Source organism: Pituophis catenifer, unplaced genomic scaffold, assembly GCF_029215685.1.
Source record: "Pituophis catenifer annectens isolate HBS135680 unplaced genomic scaffold, rPitCat1.0.hap2 SCAF_6, whole genome shotgun sequence".
NCBI classification, from domain to species: domain Eukaryota; kingdom Metazoa; phylum Chordata; class Lepidosauria; order Squamata; family Colubridae; genus Pituophis; species Pituophis catenifer.
The window spans coordinates 40,475,756-40,488,912 of NW_027256886.1; the positions used below are offsets into that span (position 1 = coordinate 40,475,756).

A 13,157-nucleotide genomic window follows, 5' to 3' on the forward strand; every position below is an offset into this window, starting at 1 on the left:
AATTCTTAAGTGAATCATGCGGTTGTTAATTGAATCTGGCTTCCCCATTGACTTTGCCAGGTAGGGTTAGAAATGATGATCACATGATCTGGGGACAGTGTAGTTGTCATAAAGACATGCCAGGTGCCAAGTGCCCAAATTTTGATCACGTAACTCTGGGAATGCTGCTGCAACAGTCATGTGAACACCGGTGATAAGTCTCTTTTCAGTGCCGTTGTAACTTCAAATGTCACTAAATGAATGGTTGTAAGTTGAGGATTAACTCCGCATTGCTTCTCTTTGAAAAGCAAATGAAAAACAACTTCACTCTTATTTACAGAATGAGTTTCATCTGGGATCCTTGGGGCTCTCTGAGCTTGCTTGTTTTCTTGCAGACCCCAACTATGTAATTTCAGTGCTAATCTAGATGTTACCTAGTTTGGGTAATGAAACATTGCAAGAAAAAAGCAAGCTCAGAGAGCATCAAGGACCCCTCAGGTCAACTCTGAGCTACAAATATTCTCATTATGAGTCTCATCTCTTATTCTCCCTTTGCCTTGTAGCTTTCTGGTTTGCGTGAAGTTGATTTTTTATCTGCATTCTAATGGAACAGTGGATTGTGGCTTCATCCTTCTTCTGGTCCTTCCATCCTCCAGTATCCCTGTGTGCCCCTCCCAAGCCAGTTCTCAGAGCAAGGGAAGTGAAATAGATATCTCTTGTAAGCAAGCAAAAAGAAACAGCTAGTTGACTTGCATTTAAGCCGCAGGATTTCATATATGGTCTATTTTATCATTTGCAAAAGCAGCACTTACAATTTGTTTGTTTTTTTGTTATTACATCTCATCAAGTGACCTTTTTAAGGATAATAACATTGGCAGGAAACATTGGCAGGATGGTCTTTTTCTCTTTCTTCAGTGCAAGTGACCTTGTCATGAAGGTGGATGCTCTTCTGTCTGCACAACCAAAGGGAGAAGCGAGGATTGAATACCAATTTTTTGAGGACAGATACAGGTAAAAATAATCTGCAATTAGTCTTGTCTGTCTGCCAAGAATAATATGCATTCAGGTTCTCTAAAATATAAATAATCCTGAAAAGATTTCATTCATTAGAATTTCCAGGCATGTTTTCTTCAAAAAATGTTAAGGAAGTATTTAAAAGATAAAATAGTAACGGATTATATGTTCACATGAGTTGACTCTTTAACTGTTCTAAAAACGGAATTCATAAATGTTTTAGACTTTTGCTGATATTTCTGTCATAGACTAAATACAAACATCAAGATTGCACATATTGTATGTAGTTTCTTTTTCTTTTTTCTTTTTCTAGTGCAGTTAAGTTGAGACCAAAAGAAGGAGAAATATATTTTGATGTTGTGGCTATCGTTGATCCCGCGACTAGAGAGGCACAAAGACTTGCTCCATTGCTTATGGTGTGAAATTATTATTACTATTATTGTTGTTGTTGTTGTTGTTGTAGTATTATTGTTGTTGTTGTTATTATCTCTTTTATTCTTTAAACATGAAACTCAGTCAACTGAACATTTAAAAATATATCACAAATATCATTGACTGGTGCGGATGGTTGATATGGGTTGCTGCTAGCATCCTATTATTTTTTTCATCATCCTATCCTATTATTATTATCTCTTTTATTCATTAAACATATCTCTATTATGATTATGATTATGATTTATATTGGTAACTGCAAAATGTTTGGAATATTTTGGGTAGTTATAGATATTTTTTCTTTGACCAGTAGAGGAAATAAGCTGCTCATTTTACAAGTAATGTGTGAAACCTATTGTAAAAGAAGTCACCCTTAACATGCAAAATACAGGTAGTTCTCCACTTACAACAGTTCGCTTAGTGACCATTTAAAGTTAGAACAGCACTGCAGAAAGTGACTTTTGACCATTTTTCATACTTACGACTATTGCAGCTTCCCTGTGGTCATGTGATCAAAATTCAGACACTTGACAACTGACTCACATTTATGACGGTTGTAGTGTCCCGGGCCATATGATCACCTTTTGCAACCTTCTGACAAGTAAAGTCAAAGGGGAAACCAGATTCACTTAACAACCATGTTGCTAATTTAAGAGCTGCAGTGATTCATTTAACAAATGTGGCAAGAAAAGTCATAAAACAGGGCAAAACTCACTTTACAAATTTCTCACTTAGCAACATAAATTTTGGGCTCAATTGTGGTCATAAGTACCTGTATGCTGGCACTTGTTGAAACATTTTCAAAATATACTGTTATCTTGCCTTATCTTAGTTTTTTGTGAGTAATAATAACTTTTAAGAACACTCTTGTAAAGCTTTAAACAAAAAGACTTAAGATGTTAGATTTTAAAAGCATTATGTGTTAATATGGCAAATGCTGCAATACATAATTCATGACCTGTGCAAATCCTTTGGAAGAAGTGTTTTATTAAGCGCAAGGGTGCACATGACACACGTCAAATATAAAAATAAAACAGATGTACCTTTCTCCAGATCCGACTCTCTGTGTTTTAAGCCAGAGTCTATTCTGCACATCTGCTTCACTTAACTGAGGAAAGGAAGAAGAAAGGAGGAGAGCCTGAGCATGACACACATATGGAGGCAAGAATTAGTTTATGAAGCAGCTGTATGAACTTTAAAAAAATGTGCAGCTGTTTTAGTGATTCAGTTGTGCTCCTTTATATTGCACAGCCCAAGGAGATAAGAGATTTGAATTAAATTGAATGCATTTAGAGAGCACTTTGATTTGTTAAGTAACTAGCTTTTAAGTTTTCTTATGTTAGCTATATGTGTAATATCAATTAACAGATTTAAAAAGTTATTCCCCTATAGCAGTTCTTCCCCTATAGCAAATATGAGTGCATTTCAATGTTTATGAGCTAGTAGAAAGAACATTATGGATATGAGAAGAGGAAGAAACTGCATGAACTTTGTACTTTAATTGCATTTAGATTTATGTGTCCTTTTCTCTTGATTTAGGTATTGAACAAACTCATAAATATGAACCTCAGAGTTTTTATGAACTGTCAATCCAAACTCTCTGACATGCCTCTGAAAAGGTAAGGTATAATAACCTAAGTCAAATGTAACAAGATATAGTAATACTGATAAAATGTTATGATTACTGTGCTTTTAATGCTAATGTTGGAAAACTACAGGCTGCAGCTAGTTATTAATTTCATTTTTATTAAGTTTATTAATTTCATTTTTGTTTTCACTCTTTCACTGCTGAATTGTTTGTCTGATGTTAATCTTAACACCAGAATTAACATCAGAGAATCAAGCAATAAACAACAGTCCAATGAAAGAAATACCAAGGAGTACACAATCCCCTACCCCCACCAATACTAACAGCTACTGTATATATAAACAGAGTAGCAAACCCCACCCCCTTCTAGGATGAAGAGGTTATCTAGTCTGGTAATGAAATGTCTGCAAGCAACCAGCAAGAGAGCAAATGTTTAATACTAAAACATTTAAGTGTTTGTCGTCTTTACCTCTTAGCTTTTATCGCTACGTTCTGGAGCCAGAAATTACTTTTACAGCAGAAAAACACCTTATTCCTGGACCAGTTGCCAAATTCTTGGATATGCCTCAATCACCATTATTTACTCTGAATCTAAATACTCCAGAGAGCTGGATGGTGGAGTCAATAAAAGCATCATATGATCTTGACAACATTTATTTGGAGGAGGTAAATTTATTAATATGCATTCAAGTTTTAGAGAAGGATAGAAATATTCCATAAAGCTTTTAGCTAAAAATTTTTAGTCAACTAATTGAAGATTAAAATCTGCACTGTCTTAACCAGCATGATGATTTGGAGAATAAGATGCATATAACTTATTTGCTTTTATCTTCCAATAATCTACTCTGATTTTTGTTTCAAGGACTTGGATTTTTCTATTAAAGAATAGGCTTTTCAATAAAGTTTTTTTTAAATGCTGTAACAGTAACAGAGTTTGAAGGGACCTTGGAGGTCATCTAGTCCAACCCCCTGCTCACACAGGAAATCTGTACTAGGGATTCGAACCGCTGACCTTTCTGATTGATAAGCTCAGTGCCTTAGCCACTGAGCCACCTAGTCAGAGTCTTCTACTCCAATTTCCTACTCAGGCAGGGGACCCTATACCATTCTGGACAAATGGCTGCCCAGTCTCTTCTTAAAAGCCTCCGGTGATGGAGCATCCACAATTTCTGAAGGCAAGCCGTTCCACTAGTTAATTGTTCTCATTGTTAGAAAATTTCTCCTGTGATGTTAAATAGCAAGAAGATAAGTGAAGCTGGCAAACTATGAATGCTAATTGTTAAATAAACTTAACAATGGTAATTTGGACCAGCAACTCCATTGTTAAACAAGTCAATTATAAAATTGATATCGTGAGTGCCGATTTATGACAGAAGTTGTGGCTGGCACAATTGTTAAACAAATCCTGCATGATTGCAGCATCTCGCTGTCGCATGATCTCCATTTATGACCTCCTGCCAGTTCCCCATGGACTTTTCTTGTTGGAAGCCTACAATGAAGGCAGCAAATGGAGATCACATGATTGCGGAGTGCTGCTACCATCATTCAGCGAAGACTACGTATGTCGGTAGGGTCTCTTGAAGCATTTTCCAGAACTATTATTCCAACTTTGCACTCCCCAAATGAGCTCCAAAGTTCCAAAATTCTTTATCTGGCACAATTATTAATCACCATTTGCTGGGAATTTGGGATATTGTAAAGTCCAGTATCTTTGAAGAATATACAGTTGTGTAAGGCTGCCTTAGTAAGATGATTGCAGATTCTAGAATTGGAAAAAAACCTGTATTCATATAACAACAGAACATAGCATATGTTATGTTAGAGTTGCCTCCAGGTGAGCTGGGTGTCATATAAAATTAATAAAATAAATAAAAATATTTGTACCTCTTTTAGTGATAGACATTTTCTTACAATGCAGAGTTGTGAATATTTGTATATATTTCTGGGTACAAAGCTAACAAAAGAATGGTCTCCTTAGCTGTAGATATGAAGCCTGGAATGCCGCATTATCTAAAATTGTAAGATAGACTTATTTATTTTACTTTTCCTACTTCAGCTGTAGCTTCTTGATGCTGATCATTGTTTTTAATTATTAAAGCTTTTGAATGCTAAACTCGTGCTTATTTCTTTCTACATAGGTGGAGAGTGTAGTGTCAGCCGAGTACGAATTAGAACACCTCCTTTTGGAAGGGCATTGCTATGATATCACTACAGGGCAGCCTCCCAGAGGTCTTCAGTTCACTCTTGGAACATCAACAAACCCTGTTGTTGTTGACACCATTGTCATGGCCAATTTAGTAAGTGACTGACCATCTTAATGAAGTTTAATAGAATGCAATATGAAATAGATTTGTAAATGTTTAATTGACCACACATATGTCAGACAGTTTTATAAAACAAGCAAGCCATTTTCTGGAATCCAAAATTCAGAATAGCCAATATTCCGCCTTATATCTTGCATGTAAACAGATATGCCATTCTCGTTTTATTTCTAGGCAAGTAATCATGTAAAGAGGAAAAAAACCCATTGCCCCTTGACTTTCACAAAAGTTTTTATTGTGGCTTTTGCTCAGCCAGAAACATAAATGAGAGGCTAGGTTGAACATTGAACATTTATAATACTTAAACATTAAGTATTATAAATAATTTAAAGATTTTTTGAAATTGTTTTTTTTTTAAAAGCATCTTGTAGTCATAACATAGAGAAAAATAATCTAATAATAAAATTACAATTCAAAATAGTAAATTACTCAGCTAGAATCTCTCACAGCATTTTAGCCTCCTTTTTTTAAAAGAATCTGGGTGAGAATAACTGATACTTTCTTGAGATCTTGAGAATAATTTTACAATTATTATTAATTGTAATATTAATTATTAATTAAACAATACACAATTATTAATTAAATAATACACACAACTTGCCAAGCGAAACCCAGCTGAATTAGGCATCATAATGGGAAGTTTGCTACTTGGTAAATTGCCTGAGGTCAACTAGAGTGTTTTTTTTCCATTTCCCTTTCTCCTTTTTAGGGATATTTTCAGTTAAAAGCCAACCCTGGTGCCTGGTTTCTGAGGCTCAGAAAGGGAAGGTCTGATGATATTTACAAAATTTACAGGTAGGTTGGTAAAAATCATGATTCTACTTGTTTGTTTCTAAACTCTGAAGTATATAGCCATTTCATCAAGATGGCATTGAGTTATTTATTTAATATACGGTATTTCTATGCTACCATAATAAAAATAAGTCTTGTTAGCAAGAGTTAACAAAAATTTTATATAGAGTTTTTCTAAATAGAAAAACCCCACCGTAAAATATCCACTTAAAACCCCCCACCACAATGGCACTATAACAAATCAGGGAAAGGATCTTGGAAACAGCTCAGTCTTAAAAGTTTTTTGAAAGTCCAGCAAAGAGAGAGCTAGCCTGATTTCCATAGGGAAGTAGTTTCAAAGAATTGGCACTACATTAGAAGAACCTGGGTGGTCTTATGAATTGGCACTTTAAGAGTCAGGTTGGCTTCATTTCACTTCCCTAATTAAATCATTGGACAGTTTTGAATGTGAAAACTTCTGAACTTAAAATGCGTCCCTCCTTTCAGTTTAGAACAGCTGTTCCACACTTACTAGAAGTGCTGTGATATCCCAACTATTCCAGAAATGCCCTGAAGTTAAAACACTCTGAGGTTTAAAGCTTAATTTCAAGCTTTAAACAACTATTCTGAATTCAAAATAAGAATATTTCTTTCTCAGGATTTTGAAATATTTTGAGCAAGTTCATTTGAACTTTAAAATTTTTACATTCATCAATAGTCAGGTTTCTTTTGTTTCATAAATAAAATTTATATGAAGGTATATATCCATAGTTGGATTAATATGATTCTGAAATAGAATTTGGGAAACAAAAACTATTTGAAGTAAAACCAATTTTGAGACAGATTTTGACAAAGCAGAGAAAAGTGGCAGCAAAATAGTGATTACAAAGCTAATATTTTAAATGTAATTAATTTTTAGTCATGATGAGACAGATTCTCCTCCAGATGCCAGTGATGTTGTCGTTGTTATCAACAATTTTAAAAGCAAAATTATTAAAGTGAAGGTGAGTTTGAAAAGGATGGTAAAGTACTATTTTCAACAAGATTTTCCTTATATATTTCAAAAAATATTTTTATATACTGGTATAATTTGTAATATAGTTGAAAAAAACCCAGGATATTAACAATGTTAAAAGAACTCTTTGTAGTTTTGTATAAATATACTTAAGCTAATTTACTATTTTCTCTTTGTCAGGTTCTTTGTGTTCTCTGAGTTTAATTTTCTTTTAGTTTTTTTAATGACATTTCATTAACAGATATTTCTGCAAGAAGAAAAAGAAGCTCATAGATCACTAAGAACCCAACAGTTCAATCCTCGGCACATTATATTGTCCTTTGTATTATGTCTTTGTAGGTTCAAAAGAAGCCAGATATGCTAAATGAAGATTTACTTAGTGATGGTACTAATGAAAATGAGTCTGGATTTTGGGAATCTCTGAAATGGTAAAGATACTTGCAAGTCCGTCACTGCCTCTTGAATTTCCTGAACTTAATTCCTTACAACATAATTTTAGGAATATTTGGAATCAGTTTGTATTATTTATCAATATGTTTCTATTAAAGCCATAATACCACTCTTTGCAATAATGGCTAGAAGTTAATAGAATAACATAACGTGAAACAAAACCTTTTTTTAAAAAAATTGAGCATTGCAAAAAGTTTTTTTTCCTTGTTTTAGGGGGTTTACAGGAGGCCAGAAGAAAGAAGAAGTGAGACAGGATAAGGAAGATGTGATCAACATCTTTTCAGTGGCATCGGGGCATCTATATGAGAGATTTCTTCGGTAGGTCTAGAATTAATTTTACTCAAATTGTAAAATGCTGCTTATATATGGACATTTGCAGGATTTTTTTGTTTTCATCATTTATTAGGTTTTGGAGTTTATTTTACCCAAGATTCATTCTGATAAATAAGAGAATAATTTTACAATTATGGATGAATACTATTGTAGAATAGTAAGGGACAACCTGTTTCAAAAAAGATCCAGAGGAAAAAATCCACAGCATCCATAAAAAGTTTGTTGTACAGATGTTACCATCAAAATGTTTTTCCTTATATTTAAATGAAACCTATATATCTGCAATGTATACCTCTTCATTTCGACTCCTAATTTCTAGTTTCAGTGGCAGTGGAAAATGGCTTCTTGCCATTTTTCCTGTGGCATCCTTTTAAGAACTGAAACAATATTGTATAGGTTTTATTTTAGTATGATCCATATCAACATTGGCTTTTCCTGTTTCGTTAGTACTACGGCTACGCTCTTTCCTGGTTTAACAGTTTTGTGCTTACACTTGAATGAGGATTTATTTTAGAGTATTAAGACATTAATTCTGCACTCACTCATGAGCTTTTGTTAGGTGGTGATGAGAGGCTTTAAGAGGCCGACTATTGATTTTTAACATACATATCGTATTTTTCGGAGTATAATACGCACTTCCCCCCCCCCCCCAAAAGGGGGTGAAAATTTGGGTGCGTCTTATACACCAAATATAGCACTGGCCCCCACCTTTTGGCCTGTGCCTCCCAGCAATTTACCTCCTTGCAGCAAGCAGCAAAAAGAAACAGCCCATTTCAGCTTCAGCATAGCCTAATTAGCACAAGCAGTTGATTGTTGATCAGCCTCCCGACCCTCAGCTGTTTCAGGCTGCAGGGATTGCCATTACCTATTTCTGTCCAGGCCTCCGCTGCTTGCTGCAAGGAGGTAAATTGCTGGGAGGCAGATTTTTTTTTCTTGTGCTAATCTTGTGCTGAAAACAAAAATGAAAGTAAAGCAGCTGTTTGCTGCAAGGAGGCAAATTGCTGGGAGGCAGATTTCTTTTTCTTGTTTTCCTCCCCAAAAAAAGTAGGTGCGTCTTATAGTCTGGAGTGTCTTATACTCTGAAAAATATGATAAGTACTGATGTTCATCTCTAATGGGCCTTCAATGGAATTTCATAAAGCTTTACAACAGTTGATATCTGACTCAAAAGAGTAAAAATCTTTTTGAATTTTTCAAATAAAGCAAGTGTTAAGTCTAGATTTAAAAAAAAAAAAACTTATCACAATCTTTTAATGATGTGTTTTAAATTCGCAACTACTCTTTTTTTAAAATTTCCTCCCCCATCTGTCAATTGTGCATTTGCAGAAATCCAAAACACCTAGTATTAGAAACCGAGAGGTGTCAGTAAAGACTCAACATTCTAGGTTTGGTACTGACTACATCCTCACGAAGCCAGAAATATGAACGCATGTTTAATACATTACTTAAAAGTTTTCCTACTTTCATATCTGCACCAAGTCTTTTTCAGCAATCTTAATTAGTGGAAAATCAGAAATTCTTACTAATCTCTTAGAGAGAGTACATAGAAAGTTACCAGATCCCTATCTATTTTCATCCTATACCTGTTCTTAAATTATCCAGAATCATTCTAGCCAATCAGAAAAAATGATAATTCTAAAATACAATATATAATCATTTTAAAATCATGTGGAGTGCTTCATTTCGATAGACTAATTTATGTAGTCTCATACAGCTTCTGATACAGCGGTGCTAATGGGAAATCCTGCAATCTGGTCTGTTTTCTTTCTTTACAGCCGTTTGTTCAAGAACAGCCTTAAAGCAATTAACTATACCTTTTAAAGTACGAAAGTAGTTTTATCTCCTTCCAGTGCTTTCTTAAGATAGTCAGTTTGTTAAGATTTTTCATAAGTTTGCAATTACAGTTACAAAATGGGTGAAAAATAACACATAAAGGTTTAAATTAATTATAGATTTTATCTGTTGTATTTTAGTTATTTATAATATTTGTTATATTATTTTTTTTATATCTTTTAATAGCATAATGATGCTGTCCGTGCTGAAACACACAGAAACTCCGGTGAAGTTCTGGTTTCTGAAGAATTATTTATCGCCCACAGTTAAGGTTTGTTGTAAGAAAATAAGTTTTCTATTTTATATTCTTAAGAATTTTAGTTACATTTATTTATTTAATAATAACATATGGTTGCCCATGTTCCAAATCATAACTTAGGTGGCTCACAGCAATAGTAAAAAACAAACACACACACACACACACACACACACACACACACACACACACAAAATCTCCTGGTACCCTAAACCTCAATAGACAAAATTGGGCTCCAGCCTCAGCCTGTCCCAATACTTGGGGGAAAGCCAGCTTTTTAAGGTCTGGTGGATCTGGAAGGGGAGAGTGTTCCTTAGAGCAGGGCCACTATTAAGAAGGTGCATTTCATGGGTCTCACTTGATGAAAACATTTGAGAGAAGGTATCCGGAGTGTGCCATCCTATCCAGCCTGGTGGAATATGCAAATATACCCAGGCAGAAGCAGTTCCTCAGATAACTTGGCCCCATCCCATACAGGGCTTTAAAGCTAATAACCTGCATCTTGAATTATACTGGAAAGAAACTGTAAGTTATCTCAAGTCAACAACAGGGTTGTAATATGGACAAACAGAACTGTCCAAAATAATCACAGGCAAAGTAGTGAGCTCAACCATAAGCTACTTGCTTAAAAAGCAGAAATGCTTCTGCTTTTGCTTCAGCAGAACATTCAATCCATAGAAAACAAATTCTCTGCATTTCAAGCAACTCATCAGCTAAATCTCTTTTCTAAACTCCGAATGTCCCTGATTTCTTTTTCCTTTTCATATTCTTGTTGTTTGTATCCCAAGATCTTCAACTATTCCATGTTCCGTATTTTCTTTCCATGGCTATTTCTCATTTTTTCTAAACAGCCAGGTCCCCATCCATTCATTTTCCCACACTTTCCCATCTGTTCTTATTTAATCATTTCAGTTTGATAATAGGTAGTTAGAATGGTTGAGAGGTGGGAGTAAGATTTTGGATCCAGGTTATAGGAAATCCCAGCTAAAGAATGCAGCTAGTTAGAATGCAATTAGTCTGGAGACATATGTTTAATTTAGGATGTGGCTCATTTATTGCTAGAACTACAAGCATATTCCTAGCTATTTTTTTCACACAGAATATCAAATAATGTAAGAAAATGTAATTCATTATTCACTTTCCTCAAACTGGAAAATAAATTACATTTTAGAATCATTACACATTCTTGTGCCAGGAGTACATTGATAAAGGTGGAAAATGTGTCAGATTTCATACATATATTAAACAACATGCATATCTCTACCTCTACCTCTATCTCTATCTACCCTGTTTCTCCCAAAATAAGACATCCCCTGATAATAAGCCCAATCGGGCTTTTGAGCGCATGGCAATAAGGCCAAGCACTTATTTCAGGGTTCAAAAAAATATAAGACAGGGTCTTATTTTCGGGGAAACATGGTTGTCTGTCTGTCTGTCTGTCTGTCTATATCTATCTATCATCTATCTTGTAAGCAGGCTCTCAGATCTATACCTATATATACCTATATGTATACTATATATACGTGAATAGCTTTCCGACAAGTTAAAAGTGGTTTCTCTACCATATTTCAAAGCAATAATGAATAGTGATGGGAAATGAAATTGCTACAGTCATTATAAGTGGAGATCAAATACTATTGTGGGAATGAGCTTAATTCTAGTGAGTTGGAAGAAAAGCTTTCTCCCTCCCTCTCTCTCTCTCTCCCTCTCTCTCTCTCTCTCTCTCTCTCTCTCTCTCTCTCACACACACACACACACACACACACACACACACACACACACACCCCTTTGGCAGCATAGATAACTAAGAATAATTTCTTTGAGAATAATACTCCGCTGGAATATCCTGTGGATATGTTCCAGTGTACTAAAACCTCTATTCCTGGTTGTTGGTGTTTTTATTCCTAGTTTAAAATCCTCTTTGCTGGGTAGTAGAAAGGACAATACACCAATATTTCTTAATTTCATCTACTTAAAATCATTTTTCCACACAAAAGTCTTTGCTTATAAGAAATATAGGAAGGCAAGAAAAAGAGCCTTTGTAGTACAGGGGTTTAAGGCACCCTGTTATTAAGCTGGTTATTAAGACCAGCTGCCTGCAATTACTGCAGGGTTCGAATCTCGCCAAGGCTCAAGGTTGACTCAGCCTTCCATCCTTTCTAAGGTAGGTGAAATGAGGACCCAGTTTGTGGGGGCAATAAGCTGACTTTGTATAAATATACAAAAGGATGAAGGCTATTGCTGAGCACATTGTAAGCCGCCCTGAGTCTTGGGAGAAGGGCGGCATATAAATCAAATTAAAAAAAATAATAATAATAAAAAAAAAATTAAACTTCATTGGTTATGAGACTTAGGCAAAATGTGAAGATTCCTGCTTTTACCCCTTGCATATTTACCATTATCTTTGAATATTTTTCATAGCCAAATATCTGGTTTTGTTAAGAATAATGTAACATGTTCTTTATGGGGTTTTTGGTAATTTGTATTAGAAGATGTTAGGACAATAACTAATATTTTGTTCCAGGAATTCATCCCATATATGGCTAAAAAGTACAATTTCCAGTATGAGTTTGTCCAGTACAAGTGGCCACGCTGGCTTCATCAGCAAACAGAGAAGCAACGTATTATTTGGGGTTACAAAATTCTTTTTCTGGATGTGCTTTTCCCCCTCGCTGTTGATAAATTCCTTTTTGTAGATGCTGACCAGGTAAGTGTTTTGAAGACTCAAATGTTATTTATTTTAAAAAGAATGTCTGAGGTGTCTTTTTTAGCTAGGGCACCCTACAACTTATATTTTAAATGTTAAAAATAATTTACAAACTTCACGGGTATTCATAAGTAGAAAAAATAGCTGATAAATGTAAAACCTCTTGAAAATTAAATGGGATAAAATGATTTAATAGCACAGTTAAATCTAAAGAAAGAAACTACATTTCTAATTTTTTAAAGAGAGTGTTTCACAGTTTATATGCTAGTATAAAGAAGGCCTTGTCCACTGTCTTCATAAGTTATCGACTGTTGATGGTGGGACATTCACAGGTGTATCCGAAACAGACTCCTATGAGAACTGAGATCTAGAATCCAGAATGTTTAAGGCTTTATAAGATCAGCCTCTTGGATACATGCTTGGAAACACAATGGCAGCCAGTGAAATTGGATCTAGAA

The 13,157-nt window shown here is 34.8% G+C and overlaps 1 protein-coding gene across 1 annotated transcript in view; it reads left to right on the plus strand.

Annotated features, from left to right (window-relative positions):
• UGGT1 (UDP-glucose glycoprotein glucosyltransferase 1) overlaps positions 1-13,157 on the plus strand; it is a 46,790-nt gene that overhangs the window by 26,604 nt on the left and 7,029 nt on the right. Inside the window, exons 26-36 of the mRNA XM_070945140.1 lie at positions 895-990; positions 1,307-1,409; positions 2,965-3,044; positions 3,490-3,679; positions 5,152-5,310; positions 6,044-6,129; positions 7,025-7,109; positions 7,460-7,548; positions 7,784-7,888; positions 9,923-10,007; positions 12,517-12,699. Of these exons, the coding sequence (XP_070801241.1) occupies positions 895-990; positions 1,307-1,409; positions 2,965-3,044; positions 3,490-3,679; positions 5,152-5,310; positions 6,044-6,129; positions 7,025-7,109; positions 7,460-7,548; positions 7,784-7,888; positions 9,923-10,007; positions 12,517-12,699 (1,261 nt within the window). The remainder of the gene's footprint in view (positions 1-894; positions 991-1,306; positions 1,410-2,964; positions 3,045-3,489; positions 3,680-5,151; positions 5,311-6,043; positions 6,130-7,024; positions 7,110-7,459; positions 7,549-7,783; positions 7,889-9,922; positions 10,008-12,516; positions 12,700-13,157) is intronic.